The 21533-nt window shown below is 38.3% G+C and overlaps 1 protein-coding gene across 8 annotated transcripts in view; it reads left to right on the top strand.

The window, feature by feature from the left end:
• CFLAR (CASP8 and FADD like apoptosis regulator) overlaps positions 1–21533 on the top strand; it is a 45072-nt gene that overhangs the window by 9242 nt on the left and 14297 nt on the right. For 5 of the 8 annotated variants that reach the window (XR_001595156.2, XM_016131087.2, XM_016131088.2 and 2 more), the window contains 7 exons: positions 1616–2024; positions 3999–4104; positions 5673–5808; positions 6696–6781; positions 9604–9661; positions 15315–15364; positions 16056–16137. Coding sequence is in view for 7 of the 8 variants with exons in the window: in XM_016131087.2 (XP_015986573.2) it covers positions 1666–2024; positions 3999–4104; positions 5673–5808; positions 6696–6781; positions 9604–9661; positions 15315–15364; positions 16056–16137 (877 nt within the window). In the remaining variant the exon portion in view is untranslated. Of the gene's footprint in view, positions 1–1615; positions 2049–3998; positions 4105–5672; positions 5809–6695; positions 6782–8809; positions 8916–9603; positions 9662–15314; positions 15365–15398; positions 15822–16055; positions 16138–21533 lie in introns of those variants that run through there. The other 3 variants (XM_016131090.2, XM_016131091.2, XM_016131092.2) reach the window with 3 other exon arrangements.

Below are 21533 nucleotides of genomic sequence, written 5' to 3'. Positions count from 1 at the left end.
TATCTAGTTTTGTTAACTATCGCTGACATTTTTAGATCATTGGTAATTGTGAATGACAAAAGTTAGGTCACTGTTTTTAGGGAGCTGAACATTTCTAGTAGTTCTGTTTGATTCTTTTTCAGATGTGTCTGGTGAATTTGGATAGTACCTTATTTTTTACTTTTGTGTTTAATGACCTCTTCTTATTTATTAATGCCCCATATATCCCTGTTTGCTTTGACTGCCATGAATTTTAGGGACAAATTCACTGCCTATTAAAATCTGTTTAGGTCCTTTTGGCCTGCATATTTGCATTATAGTCTCTATCCTTCCATGCATATTAACTTCTTTACTTAATTTTTCCCCTTATTTTCATATAAAAAATTTTTTTCCACATATGCATTTTTATTGTAAGATGCCTCAAGTCTTTTCTGAACTGAGACTGTATATAAATAAAATAGATTATAAGTAAATAAAATATATTCAGTGTAACTTTCACTAAATATAGATAAATATATAAATATACTTGTATGCAAATATATAGCAACAGTTAGCAACTTGCAGTTGGGTTGTGTTTTCAATTATTTTTTGCTAAGATTAACTTTTAACTTGAAATACTCTCTGATAGAAACAGACAAGGTACTCTCCCAGAAAAACTCAAACATTTATATAATGTAAAACATAGCTGCGAAACTTTAGAGATAACAGTGACTGGCATTTGCAACTTACCTTGAAAGAAAATATGTTGAGTTGCAATGGAAGAAGTTAAGGATACCCCCATGGCATGGCCTCCTCACCGTTCCCACCACCCAAGTTCCCCTTAGATCTTTATCCAGATCTCCTGTTCTGCTTCTTTCCTTCCACTGATACCATTAGGAACTCTAGTGATAATTGCTGCTCTGCAGCAGTGTACTGAGAGGAATGGGTCTCTGGCACTTCAACAGGGGTCTCCTGGTCTGAAGAGATGATCAAACTTGACAGTGTTCAGCTGTGGCGGTAGGTCTTGAGCATCCATAATGAAGCTGTGAAAAGAGCCTGGGACTGGGAGGATAGCAGTAGAGATTTCTGCTTATAGATGTAGATGAGCAATTTTAAATTAGTAGAAAAAAAGATAGAAAAAAGGGGGTGGGGTAGGAACAGATGCTTCTTTCTTCTATCACTTTCGATATGTCACAGAGGGTCTTTTTTGATAGGACCCATATTTGTTTAAGCCTATCTGGGTAATGTCACTGAAAAAAAGTTAACCCCTGTGACACTAGTTTCGTCCCATCAGCTGCTTAGTCATTGGGCTTTTCCCACTTCCTCCCACCATTCATTTGCCACTTCGTCATTAATTCCTTCTGTGATTTCTCTTACCATATTGTACATCGTGATAAATTCTGATAAAGCCCGTGGGCTTTTTTGGAAATAATTCATCTCTAGTTTCATTTCCTTTAAAACGTAGGTTATCTTCTTTGTCTGTCTTAGTTTTGAATCAGTTTCTTTGTCTACTGAGGATTGCTTTTCATAGACTTAACGATATGAATTTAATCATCTAGGCTCGAGAGACCAGCAAAAAAGGAAGAGCCTATACTTTGAGTTTTAAGCATAAGTTACTTTGATATGAGGATTTAAAAAAATTCCCTTTTAACCACAGAACACCTCCATTGCAAAGGATTCTGAAAGAAATGAAGAAAACTATCAGAAATGAAGTCAGTAGCCTCATGGCCTTCTGTTGACTGGACTGGATTCTTATTGTACTTCCTTGCAACGACACTTTACAGAATGTCTGCTGAGGTCATCCATCAGGTTGAAGAGGCACTTGATGAAGATGAGAAGGAGATGCTTCTTTATTTGTGTCGGGATGTTGCTGAAGATGTGGCTCCACTTACTGTCAGGGATCTTTTGGATATTTTAAGTGAGAAAGGAAAGCTGTCTGCCATGGGCTTAGCTGAGTTGCTCTACAGAGTGAGGCGGTTCGACTTGCTCAAGAGGATCTTGAAGATGGACAAAATGGCAGTGGAGGCCCACCTACTCAGGCACCCTCATCTTGTTTCAGACTACAGGTATTTCATCAGCTCTTTTTGAAGGTAGGAGGGAATGAAGCGGTCTAGACTTCTGAACAAGAGAAACAAGGACAGTAAGAAAAGCAGCCTCATTACTTTCTTTATCCATTGATCCAATTGCGGTATAATGTTACTTCATTCCTTTGAACTCTTTGAATTCTTAGCTTGAGTTTGCTTAAAGTAATTGTGTAGAAGATCATAATGAAAATGGAAGGGATGATTGTTATGTGTTTGCCTGATGAATAGAGTGAGAGATATAGGAATGACCAAGAGCTAGTAATGTTTGCCAGCCTTTTTGAGATCCGCAGTGGTCCTTGTTCTAGCTTGATTTTCGATAATGTCAGACCCTGGCAATTTTTGGTGCTGAGAAAGAAAATGATAAATCCGAAAGTGATTTTCCTGAACTCTGTGACCCCTCCTGAATTCTTACTGGTCTTTCTTCTGCTGAGGAAGCTAGTGGGGCAGCTTTTTTTTTATATGAGTTTCTGTGAGGTCTCTGCTTCTGGAAGCTGTGGGGAATCTAAATTGAACATCTACCTCTATGCCCCCTTCAGTTCAGAGAAGATATCCTCTGGAGTCCCCTTTAGTTCAGACAGCCTTTAAGTTTTTCCTTTATCTTGTTCACATAATACTCTCTTGGAGGTTCTGAGATGCATAGAAGCCACCAGAAAGGCTGTTTCTGGGGAAAGGAAGAGAATTTGTAATGTTAAATTAACAGTTCTTTTTCTCCAGGCCACCAGCCTTTAGTTATAATCAATAATGTATATTTGGAGATGATACGTATTATTAAAAACTATATTAAAGAGAATTGAAAGCAGTGGGACCTTGGCAAGTGTCTAAGACTTGAGACCTAAAGTTCTGTTTCAAGCCTCAGACCTGTCAGTTACAAGCCTTGTAGGCTGAGACAGCCACTAACATTACTGAGCCTTCATTTTTCTACTTGTAAAGCTAAGAATAATTATACATGATTTCACACGTTCATTTGTGAGGATAATTATGGTAATTTAGCATGTGAAGTACTTTTTAAAACTATGAAGCACTCTACAAATGTAATTGTTGTTGTTATTCTTGATCATCTTCTACCTCTCCAACCATCATATAATGTCAGTAATCTCAAAACTTCTTGGGAGGTACCGACTGGGTTTTTGTGAATAAGTTAGGCTAAAGGCTGGGCAGTGGGAGGCGAGTGCTAGATCCATTTATTCATCTCTTCAGTGAGCTTTTTTGTGAATCGGCATATGCCAGGTGTTTGGGAAGGGCTAGAGCAAAATGAATGAAGATTCTTCCATCCTCAGCACTAATTGGGAAAGCGGCCCTCTATGCATTGGTAACAGTTTCAAGGTAATAATGCTTACCATGAGGTGTCCTGGGAAATCTCAATGAAGTGACAAACTAGAGCAGAGGAGACTGACTCAAGGGGGGCTTTCTAGACCAAGACATCTACTGTCACAATCCCCAGGCTCTAGATGTCTTTTACCTTTTGAGTTCTGCAGTGGGCCAGGATATCTTGGGTGTTTCTTTGCTTTAGAATCTTGCGACTCAGAGTATGGTCCCTAGATCAGCATCAGCATCACCTGGAAGCTTATTAAACAGAGAAGACAAAATCACTTTGAATTCTATTTCTGTCTTCATCTTAGTCATTTAGGTTCCTCACTTATTTTATTATAACTCTTGGGGAAGCTAGGGGATTCTTTAGGGAAGTTTTTATTCTCTGAGTTATTTTTAGAGCCGTTAGATAGAAAGAGGGGTACTATCTTTCATTGAAACCTTGGGAAAAGGTGAGTTTCCTTCTTGAGTTTCCTTAAGACATCTTCCTGGGGTGATATTGGCTTTCTGTCTTATGGCTGGGACACATTCAAATGGGGGCAAGAACTAGCCTTTTAACCAATTATTGGCATAGAGGAGGAATAAGCTCTTGGTGTTCTCACTGGGACTGGTATCTGAATTTACTGAAGAAACTTGTCTTTTTAACAGGGTGCTGATGACTGAGATTGGTGAAGATTTGGATAAATCTGATATGTCCTCATTACTTTTTCTCATGAGGGATTATATGGGTCGAGGCAAAATAGCCAAGGATAAGGTGAGTTTTCTTTTTCTTGATTCATGTTCCCAAGAGCCTATCAGAAGTCAGAGGATGCTCTCTATGGCATGAAGAGAAGGAAGCAGGCACTTGAGCAGGGAGGCCCAAGCTGGGGGTGAAGGCAGGAACTGAGAAGAGTGTGGGTTGTTTTCATAATAGCATTGATGGGAAGAAAATTGGTTTATGACTACAGAGGAAATATGGTGATATCTCCTGGTGTGGCCCTTAGTGTTTCTCTCATCCTCGTATTTATCCTTTGTGTAAAATTCATAGGTTTGGCTTATACATTGGTTTTTCTCCCTAGTTTGACAAATCATGTGGAAGGGTTAGGCAGTTCCATTTGCTCGTGCTGAGTAGAAACAGGTGGGAAGTGCTAATCCACTCGCATCTTGCTCTCCTACTGCCATCTGTTTCTTCTCAGCTAGCTCAAGGTCAGGGGGCAGTCATTAGGCTGCATGTGGAGATGAAGTGTGGGGATGTCCTTGTGACTGATGTGTGTTCAGGGAATGGCAGAAGTAGAGATTTGGGGTTGGAAACTAGGTAGAGGCAAAGACCTCAGGGAGGTTTTGATTGCTGGAAAAGTGTCTAAATTCCAGCTGACCTTGTATGGTACTGCTGACCTAAGGACAGGCCAGGAAGAGCTCGGGTTCCTGGTATATGACTATATGTCCTTAAAGGACTCGCCCCTAAGGACTTTGGTAAGTCATTGCTTGAGAATTTCCTCATGTTTCTCAATGATTGTAGTTTGTGAAATTTGGGCATACAGGGTGACTGTATGGCCCAACATCAAATGCAAAGTGGAAAGAGAAATGAAAAAACGGAAATCCTTTTTTTGGTGTTCCCCTAATCGATGTATCTCCTAATCATTTACATAGATTTAATTATGATTATTATGTTTAAAAATAAAGATAGCACTTAAGTAACCAAATGTGAAACAGAAGGAAAATAAAACCAAAAGCAATACCTGTTTCTGAAATATAGTTATTTCACAATCCCTGAGGTTAAGTTTGATGACTAGCAAAATGTCCTAACCTTGTAATTTTGCCTTCTTATACCATCTGAGTCAAAATGGGTTGGAATGTCCAGCATTGATTACAATGTTTTAGGACCTTCAAAACTGTATCATTGGGAGTTTTCTAGTGAAAACTTTCCCCAGCTACTTTTTCTCTTCTTTTTTCAGGAAAGCCCTTAGAATTTTTTAGTATAATGTCAGCCTGACTTTTGGGAAGAGAATAAACTCAGAAGAGTTTTATTATCTTTCTAGTTCTGCTCTCTCACCATACTTCTTGATGGTACAAAATGGCCCTTGCGTCCATCCACAACCTAGGTATAGGTTGGCCACCAAAACACTTACCACTATCTCTTTGCTGAGTAAAATCCAAGAATGTAATTCGCTGCTGGCCTTGGAGGGACTGTAAAATAGAGAAGTCTGGTTTAGGATCACTTGAAGGTCTGAAGGGGCTCCTCTTGTTACCTTTTCTTGTTATACATCACACAACCTGAGGTTTGCATTTAGTGCTTAATTGTCAGCCCTACTGACATTTGTTTCTTGTTGGTGGCTCTCTTAGAGTTTCTTGGATCTTGTGATAGAATTGGAGAAACTAAATCTGGTTGCTCCAGATCAACTGGATTTATTAGAAAAATGCTTAAAGAACATCCACAGGATAGACCTGAAGACAAAAATCCAGAAATACAAGCAATCTAGTAAGTAGAACTTTGGCTTCTCGGTGGCCTAAGGAAAGTACCCTGTGCATAATAGGTCTGGTTGGTAAAGATTTATTTGTTGGGTGGGTGGATGGAATGGAACCTGAATGTTCACAGCCCCCACTAGCTTGTGATTAGAGATCATATCTCTTTATATCCTTCATATCCCAGATCTGCTGACTTCACCATCCCACCCCCACAATCACAGAATCTTGGCCCTCTGCAACATGCCACCAAGCCTTTGTTAACACTCTTACCTTTAAGAAAGAGTCTGCACCCACATTTTCTGGACCAGGTGGAGGTGCTGTGGACATTTGGGGCCTTTGAGTATAAAAACTGCCTCGCTCCAGTGTTTGGCCTGACTACCATCCATCCACCTCTGGGTGGTATCCTGTCACTGGGGTTCTACAGTGACCCTGCTTGTGTTCTGAGTTTCACAAAAGCTTCTCATGGAAAAGGGCATCTTTTAAGCTGATAACCTCTCCCTCCATAAAGGGGACCAGATTCAGATTGGCCTTGTCATATGTGCCCTCCCTGCCCCATTGCCTTTTAGACCCGTCCTCAGCTTGGGCTCTGTTAGCAGTCCACTGACACCAGAGTCGCAGTCTGAAGGGCATGGATAAGACCCAGTGATCTACAGACATGCCCCCATCCCACACACACACCTGAATGACTGACAAAAGATCGAGTACAAGAATGGAATTTTTAGTTCATTCTTAATGATACCGCGAAAGAGTCATCTGATCTGATATTTTGAATTAAGTAAGGTGGCTGGAAAGTTTAGGGTATTTTGAAAGATGATGATTGACTGTGGACTAAGCCTTTGTTCAAGATTCATTTAATAATAATTGGTAAACCTTAACTCAAAACCTCTCTTCTCCTTACAGCTCAAGGAGCAGGAACAAGTTATATAAACGCTCACAAGGCATCTCTCCCAAACTTGAGTTTTAAGGATACTTCATATAACTTAAGGGTGAGTCTGGAGCAAATGTATGAAATCCCAGCATGAAACAGCTTCAGAACTTTGAGTAACATATACACATTCTCACACAATATACCTTATGTAATATCAGAAAAAATTGTGATAAAAATGCATTTGTTTTTAAAATATGTGTAACCTCTCATGATTACAAAGCCAACATATGTTCATTGATATAATTTAGAAAATACAGAAGACTATACTAGAGGGAAAACAGATCGTCTCTATTCTACCACCTAAAGATAACTACTGTTAATTAATATCTTGTTATATTCTTTTCTAGTCTTTTTTTCTTATTTTTTGCTTCTGTATTACATATATGCTTGAACGTTTTTCAATGTTCATTTGTTCCTTTGAAAATTTAGCTTTTTAAATAAAAATTAAGTAGGACATGCCCATGGACATAAAAGTTAAAAACATATTAAAGAGATTTTTAAAGTATGTTTCTTTGTATTCTAGTTCCTTTCCCCAGATATGATATGTACATATCATATTTCATTGTTGTTTTTTATTATGTACAGATGCTAGTACATTATTCTTATTGTCCTGATCTGAGAATTCTTGGAAATTATTCCATATGAATCCTATGAAACTGACTCTACTTATTAATCATTGTTTTTAATCATTGCACATGGTTCTACATTCTAGATGTATAATGATGTGTTTTGCCTTTTCTTGTATATGTGTATTTATATTGTTTCCAGTATTTTATTACTGCAAATAATACTTCAAAATAAATATCTTTGCACTTACCTCTCTGGGCATTTGCTTTTTATTGAGCTTATTTTAATGATTTCAGTGAAGTGTTTTTGTTTTTGAGAGATGTTAATGATTTGTGAAGATAAATATCATGTAGACACTTCTGGTTGTTGTGTAAGTGGATGATGTAAAGTATTTTCAGGATTATTCTTGGGTTAATTTTTTATCTTGAGAAGTTAATAATGTTAGTGTAATCTCATCCTCATTCCCATAGTAGGATATATGGAATTTGAAGTGAGGACCTAGACCACAGTGCAGTTTCATAGTTAAATTATAAATGCTTTCATAAAAGCCTGTGATGAAAATATTAACTACCCTTATGTTATAAATAGTTTCATGAGTAACATGAGCTGTAAAAGATACCACTGAGCAATAGAATTTCAGAGGTAAAATAGATGTTAAGGATTATACTGTCCAACCCCCTCATTGAACAAATAAGGAAACAGACCTAAAGAACATGAAATGAGTGCCCACCTCCAGCTATCACCAGAATTAGGCCTAGTCCCCGCTCCTTCCTCTATACCATGGCATGCTATAGCTTAGATACATGTCATTTTTCAAGAATCGACTATACTTTCTTTTGTCCATCTGAATCTCAGTGATACCAAATCATGAGACAAAACTGATTTAGAATGCAGATTCAGATTTTCAGAGCTTTCGCTGCTATTGTCTATCTAATATGAATTATATTGTCAATCTTAGTTAAAAGCCTGCCATACTTTTACTATTGTCTTCCTGTTTTGTTAATGAAAGTAATTCTATTTATAGTCTATGTACCCTATTGGGAACCCACATGCTCTGTGTGTAAACTTTTCCGTAAATTTGCTATATTAATCTGTGACCCTGATCATTCATTCATTTAGTAAGCAGGCACTATGGAAAATGAATTTAGTGAATTTCTCACAAGATTTAGGAGCTGAATACCTGGACATGAACTGGTACAGGGCTGCAAAAGTACTTTAAAAATTATGGTGGCATTAAATGACATATGATACCAGCATGTTACAAAATAACAATGTCGTATGACCCTGCAATATCATGCTTTTTAAATCTAGCTTTGATTTGATGTGATATGTCTTTAATAGTATATAAAAGTGAATGCACATCTATGTGGGGTCTGAACTTTTGTCTTATTAATATCAGCCTGTGGCTAAGTCACTGGTATTAGTGATAAAAGCAACTTACATGTTTTTCTTTAATTTAGACATACAGACTTAGCTACAGACACAGCTTATGAACAGTCTACTTCTCTCTTTTGGCTAGGATAGCTTCAGAGGAGAACTGTCATTTGAAAGCTGAGCGTATCAGATGGTTCACAGTATGTGGTATGTGTACCTTACACAGGACCTGTCATCTGAGAAGAGGAAGGGTTGGTTTAATCTTTCATTTTCTGATTAATCCCACTGCAGCCCTTAGAAGTGGTAGCTGTTATCAAGAATCAGGCCCACTTGTAGCTTATATATAGCTAGGCAATTATAGAAAAACAATAACTAGACAATTATTCAGTACTTTCATGTAGTAGGCACTGTGCTCAGTGCTTTGTGTACATTTAATCTTCACAAAACTTTTATAAGGTAGGTACTATTATTATCCTCATTTTGAAGATAAAGAAACAAATATATAAAGGTTAAGTAACTTGCTTGAGGTTACGTAGCTAGTAAGTGTCAGGTACAAGTTCATTGCCTCTGTGTTAAAGGATCAAGTTGAAGGTCAACTGCATGTTCCAACAGCTTGTTCTGTCTTGGAGCTCTTATAGTAACTCTGCCATAACCTCTGATTTTATTGAGTTGTTTTGAAACATTCTAATATGCTAGTTTAGCATATATACACATTTATTGTATTTTCAATTTTTGAAAGAAGTATTGCCTTGTTCTTTTATGGAATATAGAATTTATGGAGTAAATGGTTCTTGCTATTCTTCTTTAGATATTTTAACAGTGAATGTGATATTTTTATTTTTTCCTGGGTAAGAAACCTAATGAGATATTTAAAGAGGTGTAATATAATGTGACTGAAAAAACTAACAGGGAGTGTGACCTTATTCTTTATATTTGAAGCTCCAGAATGGGAGAAGTAAAGAACAAAGACTCATGGTGAAACCATTTGACATTAAAAGTAAGACCAACTTCTCTCTTTTTTTTGTTTCAATTGATTCTTTAAAAAAATCTTTTATTTTATTAGTTTCAAGTATATAGTACGTTGGTTAGACATTTATATAGTTTATAAAATGATACCCCTAATTGCTCTTTCTCTCCTTTGGCTCTCTACCTAGCCAATACATTAATGCTAATTGCATTCCCTGTGTCGTGATCCCCATCCCTGTGACCATCTATCAACTACTAATTTGTACTTCTTTAACCCTTCACCCCATTCTCTCAGCTCCCCAACCCACTTCCCCTCTGTTTGTCACCAGATTATCCTCTATATTTGTGAGTCTATTTTTGATTAGTTCGTTCTTTTTGTTCCTTAGATTCAACATATAAGTGCAATCACATGATGTATGTCTTTCTCTGTCTGACTTATTTCACTCAGCATAATAACCTCTAGGTCTATCCATATCATTGCAAATGGTAGGATTTCATTCTTTTAAATGGCTGAGTAATATTCCATTGTATATATAGACCATAACTTCTTTATCCAGTCATCTGTTGTCTTTTTGTTTTGTTGATGATTTCTTTTGCTATACAAAAACTTTTTAGTTTGATGTAGTCTCATTTTTAATTTTTTTTTCTTCTGTTTCCCTCGCCCAGTGAGATATATTCTAAAGGAAATTACTGTTAGCAATATCAGAGCGTTTACTGCTTATGTTTTCTTCTAGGATTTTTATGGTTTCAGGTCTTACATTTAAGTTGTTAATTCGTTTTGAGTCTGTTCTCATATACGGTGTTAAGAAGATGGCGTAGTTTCCTTCTTTTGCATGTATCTGTCTAATTTTACCAATAGCATTTATTGAAGAAACTGTCTCTACCCCATTGTATATTCTTGCCTCCTTTGTCATATATTAAGTGAGTGTATAGGCGTGGATTTATTTCCGGGCTTTCTATCCTGTTCCATTGATCAGTGTATCTGTTTTTGTGCCAGTACCATGCTGTTTTGATTACTGTAACCTTGTAGTATAGTTTGATATCAGTTAGTGTGATACCTCCAACTTTGTTCTTTTTTTCAAGATTGCCATAGCTATTCGGGGTCTTTTATGGTTCCATATAAATGTTAGGATTATTTGTTCCAGCTTTCTGAAAAATGCCATTGGTATTTTGATAGGGATTGCAATGAATCTGTAGATTGCTTTGGGTAGTATGGCCATTTTAGTAATGTTGATTCTTCCTACCCATGAGCACCATATATGCTTCCATTTGTTTGTATCTTCTTCAGTTTCTTTTTTCAATGACTTATAATTTTCTGAAAACAGGCTTTTTACCTCCTTGGTTAATTTGATTTGTTTTCGATGCAATAGTAAATGCGATTGTTTTCTTCATTTCTCTTTCTGAAAGTTCATCATTGGTGTATAAAAATGCCACTGACTTCTGAGTATTTATTTTGTAACCTGCTACTTTATTGAATTCATTGATCAGTTCTAACAGTTTTTGGTGGAATCTTTAGAGTTCTCTCTATATAGTATCATGTCATTGGCAAATAATGAGAGTTTTACTTCTTCCTTTCCAATTCAGATACCTTTTATTTTTCTTTCTTGTCTTATTGCTGTGGCTAAGACTTCCAATACAATGTTGAAGAGGAGTAGTGAAAGTGGGCATCCTTGTCTTCCTGATCTTAAGGAAAATGCTTTTAGCCTTACTCCATTGAGTATGATATTAGCTATAGGTTTGTCATATATGGCCTTTGTTATGTTGAGGTACGTTCCCGCTATTCCTTTGCTGAGTTTTTATCAAAAATGGATGCTGGATTTTGTCGTATGTTTTTTCTGCATCTATCAATATGATCATATGGTTTTTATCTTTTGATTTGTAATGTGGTGTATCACATTAATTGATTCACAGATATTGTACCAAACTTGCATCCCAGGAATAGATTTAATTTGGTCATGGTATATGATGTTTTTAATGTATCGCTAAATTCGGTTTGCTAATATTTTGTTGAGGATTTTTGCATGAATGTTCACAAGAGATATTGGCCTATAGTTTTCTTTTTTGTAATGTCTCTGTTTGGTTTTAGAATCAAGGTAATGGTGGCTTTATAAAAGGAATTAGGGAGCCTTCCCTCTTCTTGAAATTTTTGGAATAGTTTTAGAAGAATAGGTGTTGATTCTTCTTTGACTGTTTGGTAAAATCCATGTGGCTTCATAGGTGAATTTTTTGGGAGGTTTTTGATTACTGATTCTGTTTCATTGGTGGTAATCGATCAGTTAAGATTTTCTGTTTATTCTTGACTCAGTCTTGGGAGAGTGTATGTTTCTAGGAATGTGTCCATTTCTTCCAGATTGTCCAATTTGTTGGTATATAATTGCTTGTAGTATTTTCTTATGATTTTTTGTATTTCTGCAGAGTTCATTGTTATTTCTCCTCTTTCATTTCTGATTTTATTTATTTGAGTCCTCTCTCTTTTTTCTTTGATGAGTCTGGTTAAGGGTCTGTCATTTTGTTTATCCTTTCAAAGAACCAGCTCTTGGTTTCATTAATCTTTTGTATTGTTTTTCTAGACTCTGTTTCATTTATTTCCACTCTGATTTTTATTATTTCCTTCCTTCTATTTATTTTGGGCTTTGTTCGCTGTTCTTTTTCTGCTTCTTTTAAGTTTAAGATTAGATTATTTGAGCTTTTCCTTGTTTCTTGAGGCAGGCCTGTATTACTCTGCATTTCTCTCTTAGGACTGTTTTTGCCATGTCCCATAGATTTTGAGTTGTGTTTTCATTTTCATTTGTCTCTAGGTATCTTTTGATTTCTTCCTTGATGTCATTGATTACCCATTCATTGCTTAGTAGCATGTCATTTAGCCTCCATGTGTTTGTGTATTTTCCAGTTTTTTTCCTGTAGTTGATTTCTGGTTTCATACCATTGTAATCAGAGAGGACGATTGATATGATTTCAGTCTTTTTAAATTTATTGAGACTTGTTTTGTGTCCAAACCTGTGCTCTGTTCTGGAGAGTGTTCCATATGCATTTGAGAAGAATGTATTTTGCCGCTTTGGAGTAAAATTCTCTAAAAAGATCTATTAGATCCATCTAAGACTGACTTCTCTTTATATTCATTTTTTTAATAAATACTTGATAATTCCAGTTCAAAATGTTGCCTTTTAGAGTTGGCCATTTCCTCTATCTTTACATTCTAATTAAGCTCACAAATTAAAATGCAGTTAAACTCTTAATATGTACTCATTGGCATTTCCAGTTATCTACTGAATTTATTTATTTGAATTTAAACACCTCTTACTTTGGCAGTTTCATCATCTTGGCTATATTTGTAAGATGTGACATTTTACCTGAAATGGAACAATAACCAGCCCATGTTAAACATTAATCTAGCCATGATAAAGAGCCATGTTAAACCAAATGGCTAGCAGCAGGAAGAAGAAAGGTTACTAGGATCTTGTTTTAAAGCCTACATACTCTTAGTGAGTGAGTGAGTGAGTGGATAAATCTAGATACTCTACAGGTGGCATCCCCCTCCTCTAAAAAGAAGGAAAAAATACAGTAATAAACCTGTCATTTCAACCCATATGGTCTCTTTCATCTCTATTAAAACAGCACTTGATCCCAGCATTTTTAAAAAGTGTTATTTCTTGTGCTTGTCTTGAGTCCTCTTTGAATTGAGGGCTGAGAATCAGTCTCACACTGCAGTGGAGGTGATGGTACTTCAGAACTCCTGGAGGCAGGGGTTGATAGGCAGGTAGGGAGGACTCCCATCTTACCTAAGGAGCTTGGACTTTGTCCTGTGTGCAGCTGGGATCGTGAACATTGTGAGTAGGGTAGTGGCCTGATGAAAGCTTTCTTTGTGTGACAGTCTGTATGCTGTCTGTGTGAATCTGGAAACTGAGAAGCATTTTGCCCACATTAACCAGATGGTGCAGCTCATTCCTGTCCTTCCCCACCTAAAATTCCACTCTCCAGCAAAAGCTACTTAGAAGCCGTTTACTCTCTGAAGAGACACATTTCTTGTTTAGAAAAAATTGTCAGCCCACTGCTAGTGTTAATTTTACTTAAACGCACTCTTTGAGGCTGCAGCAAATCTGACCGGTTTGCAATGTGAAAATAAAATATAAAAACTATTCTTGGAGTTATTTCTAAACAACTTATCTCTAACGCTAATGTAACAGAAATGTATATATAAATTGGATTCATCAAATGAATCTTCAGCTAAAACTGTTCTGGAATGATGTTAATATCACGCATAGGGATGCTGCATTTTCTAGGATTTGACATTTTCAGCAATTAGGAACTACTATATTTGATAAATGGAAATACCACTACGAAAACCAGAATGCTATAAATAGAATGATGTCATTTGCTTCCAAAGACTACTGATATACTAGAGCGATGAGAAAATAATAATAAAAGCGAGATATTTTGTGGCAAACTTTGAGGGTAAAGTTAAGATTGTAATCTGCGAGTTATCTCGGGGTAAACGCTGCAGCCACAACACTGCCAATCGAGTATTCTCCGGGCAAATGGGAAATGGGGTTAAACACTGGTGAGGTGGTGAGAAATATCTGAGAGATATTTAAAGGGAAAATCTTTTTATGTCAACTACATAAAGATGTCTCTTATCCTTTTTAACATTGCATAGTATTCCATTATATGTACCATAATTTATTTAACTCATTTCATATGGTAGACTTTTAGGTTCTTTTTAGTTTGGGGCCATTATAAACAGTCATTCAGTAGATATCCTTGACATTTTCGAACACTTGCTCTATCATTTCCTTAGAATAAACTCCTAGAAGCAGAATGTTGGTTTAAAGCTCACCAACTTTGCTAGTTGTACTTTAAAAAGATAGTTTCAATTTATGCAGCATTAGCATTTGAAAGTACTCATTTCCCCCAAATCATACCAATACTGGCATTTTCTTTGTTTGTCTTTAGACATTACTTTTCATTTTTGCAACAATCTTAAAAAGTAGATATTAGTATGTACCTCTTAGAGATTAGAAAACAAAATAAAATCCTGAGACTTTGGGAAGAAACTTGCCCAAGATCACAGAGCTGGTCGATGATGGTGCTAAGGTTTGAACGAGCCGTTTATGGCTTTGAAACTGGTTGTTGGTCTACCTCTCAGAGCTAGGAAAGTCATTTTTATCTAATGAAGTGTGCATTAAGCTCATATACATTTGCTAAGCTCACTGTCCTCTATCTAGCCATTGACATTTTATTTTATGATCCCCCAGTATCACTGAACTAAACAAACAAACAGGGCCATCTGTTCAGTCTCTAAGGCCGTTCTCTCTGAGCGTTGTCCATAGTTTTAGCACAAGCAGGAAAGCTGTTGATAAAGTTGGGTGGTGAGGTCATTAGACTCTCTCAGGTGAAAAACTCACTAGGCATCTGGTCCTCACCTGGAGAAGAGCAAGGGAGAGCCTTCTTCCACATGCTATTTAAACAGTTTTTCTACATGGCCTCTGTTTAGCACAGGGACTTAGGTTTCCTTATCAGTTAGGTTTTTCAGTGTGAAGTTGGAACCGTGGGACTGAATATAGCTGAGGAAAGAAGAGCTAATAGGGAGAAGAAAATAGGAGAAGAGAACAGTTGTGATGTAAAGAAATACAGCCAGCATGGGAGTGGGCTTCAGCTTTGTAAATGATTACTCTCTCATCCCCCAGGAGAACCTGAGAAAACATCCATTCAAGAATCAGGAGCATTTTTGCCTCAGGTACAGAATAATTGATCTGATTTTGTATTGCATTGTATGCCTAGTATCTGTGGAGAACACTGACTTCTTTAAAAATAGTTATTAAGAATTTTTAGCGACAACAATAGAATTTTGAGAGTGCTATTCTGAGAACTCTTCTAAAAGGGAACCTTGGATGTTGCAAAGAGAAAAATGTTGAAGTAGATTTCATTAGTGAACTTTGAAACGCAGGAGAATTCCAAAGTGGCACTCCTTTCAGCTGAGTGATTATATAACAGATAAATAAGTAAGCAGTGGCACTTTGACCTATTCTGGCTTTTTCTTAGCCTGAAACCACTTCTTCATAAGGAGAGGCAATAGCAGGTCTCCTTTTGTACTGGTTTGGAGAGGTATGACTTGTACAACCTCGAGTGACTGAGGAAAAGTATGATCCATCTTCTCTCTCTTTTTCAAATTATCCTGCAAAGCTAAGACACATGTAAGGAGACTGCAATTTTCATTAAGACTAAATAAAAACTGAAATAGCTTGTTGTCTTACTCGAACAGAGGAAAAATTTGATATTAATGGGAAATGTCAATTGTGATGTGTTTATTGAGTAACTCACCTGCCAAAGGGATGTTTAAGGAAATCCGAAAGAAAAAATGATACATGGACGGGACCTTGTGAAAACAGCAGTATGAAGTCTTTAACGATCCCTACTTTCTTTTCCAGCACATAACAGAAGAGAGATACAGGATGCAGAGCAAGCCCTTAGGAATCTGCCTGATAATTGATTGCATCGGCAATGACACAGGTTGGTGTGGATGCTGCAGATTAACTGATGCCCCCACAGTGAGATCACGGCACGGGCAAGCTGTATTTATCAGATCAGCGCTTGCTTCTGTAAAAAAACAATGCCAAAACCCGTGGTTTCAAACAATGAAGGAGATTTTCTCACTCGTGTTACTCATGTCTGGTGTGGCTTGGGCTACGGGGAGTTTTATTCCATGTGGTCCTTCAGTGGCTTTGATGTAAGATAGAGCAAATTTTGGGGGGTGAGGCGGCGTTCAAGCCCTGCACAGCGAGAGAGAGATTGAGAGAGAGAGGGAGGCGAGAAGGGAGAGAGAGAGACTGTACGAAGGAAAAAATTCAAGGGCATGCCAGAGTTAGAAACAAAAGAAAACTTTATTAGAGAAGGGATAATGCACCATAGACAGAAGAACATGGTCTCCTTGCAGATGCAAAGAGGGAGAGAGCCTGAAGGGTCAGAGAAACAGAAAAGACAATGAGAGGGACAGAGACAAAGACTCCCAGTGTCTGGGGAATTCAGTTTATATATCATTCTTTAGTTTCTATGAATTACAGCTTAAAGACTTTGTTTACCTATTTTTCTTTGATGGTATGGGCATGCAGAGTGAAAATAAGGGTATGTGGCATAAAAGTCATGCTAGCCTTTGGTCTAAAAGTTCCCCATGATCTTTGCCTGTAGGGAATGAATAATTGTATTATTGCAATCTCCTTACATGAACTTAAAGACTCTGTTTTCCTGCTTAAAGACTGTTTTCCTGTTTTCCCTTATTTGGGTAAATGGTTTGTTGGTAGGTTTCCTGCCATCTTGCGGAAACACATTGCGGGCTCTGAATATACCTTGATTTAACATTTAGTTCTCTCGCCCCCTCTCTACATTAGTTTCACTACCCGAGGCCTTGGGATTTCCCACCAGACCTTCTGCATCTGGCTGATAGATGAAGGAAGTGTGTGGAAGATCCCACAAAAGATTTTAGGAACCAAAGTGATATGCATCATTTCCACCGGCATTCTTTTGGTCAGAACTCAGTCATGTGGCCCAGTCTAACTGCAGCAGACAAGGAATTTAGTCTAGCTGTGTGTCAGAAGGAAACCGAAAGAGGGGTTAGGGAACATACAGCATTGTGTCAGGCACAAAGGCATAATTTTTGAAAGTTGATGAGCTTTAGTCTTGTCTTTCCATGCTGGATGCTATGGTAAGCAGGAGTCCTGGGACCCAGAGGGAGATTTAAAATGGAAGTTTTTTTGGCTTTGATATTATCAGATACCCCATCATTTCACCGAGATAGACATAGAGGACATTAAAAATATGATAAATGTATGTTCACTTAGAGGCAATGTGTCACTTAGTTCTGTCACCCTGTACTTTGGTCGTTGGCCTGAGTCTGTGTCACTTGTGTGTCACCATTGATTGTTTGGATCCGAATTGATTCTTTTGCTTATTGTTGCTGGATGTCTGTCTCAAACAGAATTAATCACTGGTGGTGCATCAATAAAGAATGAGAAGAATCTAGATAAGTGAAATAACATGTTTAATTACTTATCTCTATGGTATGTCTGCTTCCATAACTCAAGCCCTTCCTGCCTCTGAGAACAGAAGGAAATCTGGGCTTGAAGCCACTTATACACTTGGGCTCAGGTGGCCAATTGACAGGTAAGAAACAACACAGCTCAGTTTAGTCCTACTGTGTTGCAGCTTTTATCAGCTGACTGGTCCTGAATCCATTATATGCCCAGCTGAGACTGAGAGCAGCAGGAGACTGTTAATCAGTATTAAGTGGAAGGCACAGTCTCCTCACGCGTGCTCTCTCTCTCTAGGCGTCCAGCTCTTCATTTTCCCAACTCCCCTCCCGGTGATTTTTCATCGAGGGCTCCAGGCCTGGAATCCTGCTTTGGTTGATAGTAGCTTTTAATTAAGTACATCACTTTTCATTTCTAACTGAGCAGCATGAGGACCTTCATCTAGAGCGATTGTGTGTGGTTTCCTTTGTCTCTTGCCTGGTTAACTTGAAAAGAATCCTTATAGAGGTCAGTAACCTCTTTTCGGAGCAGACGTAGAGGCTTAAGGACTTGTGGCTAATTATCAGTTTGGTAGAATTGAAAAATAAGTTCTGGTGTTACTTCTTCTGTGTCAGTGACCTCACAAAGCTAGGCCTGATTCATGGTGCCCTGACAACTTTTGATCTTATTAGAAAATGAGAATTGAATACCTCACATTACAGATAGATGAACCCTGGGCCTTGACCTAAAGGTCTGGCTGGGTTGTAGACCTCTGACTAGATGATGTTTGCAGATTTTAAAAGGAAGTGTTTCTTCCTCTCCTTTTTCTCTCTAGGTCTTTCTGCAAAGTTTGAAGGCTTTTCTGTACTTTTTAACCAGGCTGACTTCAATCGTTCTAGCAAATACTGCACATTTCCCTTGTAAATCTTGAATAAGTGAACTTCCCCTTCTAAAAGAGCAACAGGAGTTGTGAAAGCCAGAAATAGTTCATGAAGATGCTTTGCAGGTGGTGCTGACCCTTTACTAACAGTCCCTAAATACCAGGCAGAGGAAAACCCCCATCAGTTCAGTAAGCTGGTTGTCAAACAACAGTTAAAGTATACAAAAATAGAGCTAGGTCTGGAGTGGAGTTTCTGGTATGAGTAGAATGAGATGTCTACAGTTCATAGAAGTTTTATTTTCTACACTCAGCACCCACGTTTTTCTTCCCCTATTTGCAGGAAAGGACAAGGAAGTTACTGTGCTATGTGAGAAACAGTCTGATTGCTCTCGGCCCATTTTAGTTTAGGATATGAAGACCTCTTTCTGGATTCTAAGGAAGTAGATTCCATGAGAGATGTACTACGTGCTCTGTGGTTTGTGATTTGAAATGGCTGCCTTTGTTTTCTTTACATTATTATATTTATAAGCATTCAAAGTGTGCAAAGTATCTTGACAGAAACCTCACTGGATCCTTACAGCCACCTTTTGAAGAACATAGTATAGGCATTAGTATTAATTCCATTTTATAGATGAATGAACAAGGCTGTAACTTGTTCGAAGTCACACCGTTAGCACCCCCTTGATCCTGTAAATTAGACTGGGCTATGTCTGTGTTCTTGTTGGCCCAAGATAGTTGCAGTTGCCAGCTAACATCGGTTGCCACACCACCTCACCATCTGGTAGAGGAAAGCTGTGATATTAATGGGAGACATCGCCTGTGATGACTTCAGGCTGTGTCTCTTGAGTGACTATGTTGCCAGATGCTAAGGCCCATCCAGTTCTGATATTCTTATTGACCTATTCTTGGCATTGGGGACCTATATGGTTTTTGTCTTCACCTCCAGCTTTAGTCTTTTTTCTGTTTTATTAGGTAAGGACTTCCTGCCCCAGACCTCAGATTCCCATCCCCTTTTTAGCCTCTCTGCTGGTGTAGGTTACTTCTCTTTCAGGACCAGGCAAAGTTCAGACCCAGCAAATAGGATGAAGAGCCAGGACTTAAACTCAGATCTTGTGATTCCAAGACTGGTTCTTCTTTAACCCTGTACCATGCAGCTGTCTGCTCACTGCCGCGTGACAGCTGCTGCTCCAGCAGGAACCTACAGGGAGCCCAGATAAAGGAAAGAGATGGAAGGCACAGGACAGCTTTTGTCCCTGCGTTATCAGCATGGAAAGACAGGCTGGGGCTTTCTTTCAAGGACTTTGATAAGGGAGGAAATCTATCAGTGAAGAAAGGATTTTGAGGAAAGTGAATCATTCTGAGATAAACAGCAAGCTTTGAGGCTAGTGTTTCCCTGTTTGTTTCTGCCCCCTAGAGGAGAGAATACTTCATGATTGGAGACATGTAAATTCTGAAAGGAAGCATTTGGAATAAAACAGTGATGGAACTGGGCTCCTAGTCCAGGTTATTTCATTATACAGTCCAGGTTTCAACCTGACCTCGGTACTGGGTACTAAAGCCTTGCCCACACCCTCACAGGTGATGGCCGAGGTGGGAGGGAGGGTACAATGAGGGGCAGAAATACTAGGCCTTTTTTTGCTACATTGAGATCCTATGGGAATAAGTAAGTTATGTAACAGGGTATCAACGACCTGTGTGCCATGTCGTTCATTTCCTGGATGATACTTTTTTTGTCATAGGGTTTTAAGGAGATTGGCCCCTTATTTATCTCTTCATTATGTTGTGATATACAATTCATTTTTTCAATTACAAGTAATGTGGGCCAGACAGAGGAGAAAAGTAACTAGCTTGGCTACAGTCATGGTCATTATCATTCCTTTTTCCTGACAGGAGGAGGCAAAAGGCTTATCTGGTGAATTATTTATCTAATAATGTGTACAAATCACTCCAAAATTTAGTGGCTTAAAAGAACGATACTAATATATTTATATCTCTCATAGTGTCTGTGGGTCGGGCATTTACAAGTTGCTTAGCTGGGCTGTTCTGGCCCAGAGTCTCTCAGGAGATAGTGGTCAGATGTCAGCTGGAGTTGTTCGAAGGCTCATGTGGGATTAGAGGATCTTCTCCCAGGGCTCACTCACGTGGCTGGGAAGTTGGTGCAAGGCCTCCGTTTTTCATGTGGGCTTCTCCATGGGACTGCTGGAGTGTTCTCAGGACCTGACAGCTGGCTCCCCTCAGGGCAGGCAGTTCAAAAGAGAAAGAGCCAGGAGGGAGCTGGATCCTTTTTGGGATTCAGCTTTGGAAATCACGTAGTATCCCTTCTGCCCCATTCCGTTCATTAAAAATGAGTTACCACGTGTGGTTCTGATTCAAGGGGAGGGAATTACTCTCTATCTATTTAAGGGGGAAGTGTCAGAGAATTCATGGACATATTTATAAGTGCCTTATCTAGTAGGATGTGGACCACAGTTAAACCCGGCTCTCCTGAGTGGAAAGTTCTACTAGACCTTATGTGAATGTGTCCAGATACTGTTCGTAGGCTGGGCGAATTAAATTCAGAGCACTCAGGCTAGCTCTTCTTTGCCCAGTGGCTGTTATTCCAGCCGTTTGTTTACCCAAGGCTGTATTTGTTTTTCCTACTTTTCATCTTTTTCCTATTTCCTGCCAAGAGCCCAGAAGAGAAATTGTGATTACTTGCTTTTTCATTTTTATAGTTTGTTAGTGGTTGGTAAAGTTTGCAGGACAAGAAGGTGGAAATTACTGGTCGAAGTCGCGAGTCTTTGAATTATTTGTGACTATCCAGACTACAAATTGTTCCCATTTAGTGTAGAGAATTGAAAATTTGTAGTAAACAGTTATGTGGTAACTTCGGTTATGTATCTCCCCTTGGTACTTTTCTGTGATGCCTAAACTGGTAGGAGATGGGACCTCTATGTTCCCATAGGGAAGTGACACCTGTTCTAGTTACTATCGTGTCATTCGGTTTAGGGCGAATGCAGTGGTATACTTCTGGAACACCATAC

The sequence above is a fragment of the Rousettus aegyptiacus genome, unplaced genomic scaffold (genome assembly GCF_014176215.1).
Source record: "Rousettus aegyptiacus isolate mRouAeg1 unplaced genomic scaffold, mRouAeg1.p scaffold_m13_p_2, whole genome shotgun sequence".
Taxonomy (NCBI): domain Eukaryota; kingdom Metazoa; phylum Chordata; class Mammalia; order Chiroptera; family Pteropodidae; genus Rousettus; species Rousettus aegyptiacus.
Note: the sequence above shows the minus strand (reverse complement) of the source record. Positions and strands in the feature narration are given on the sequence as shown.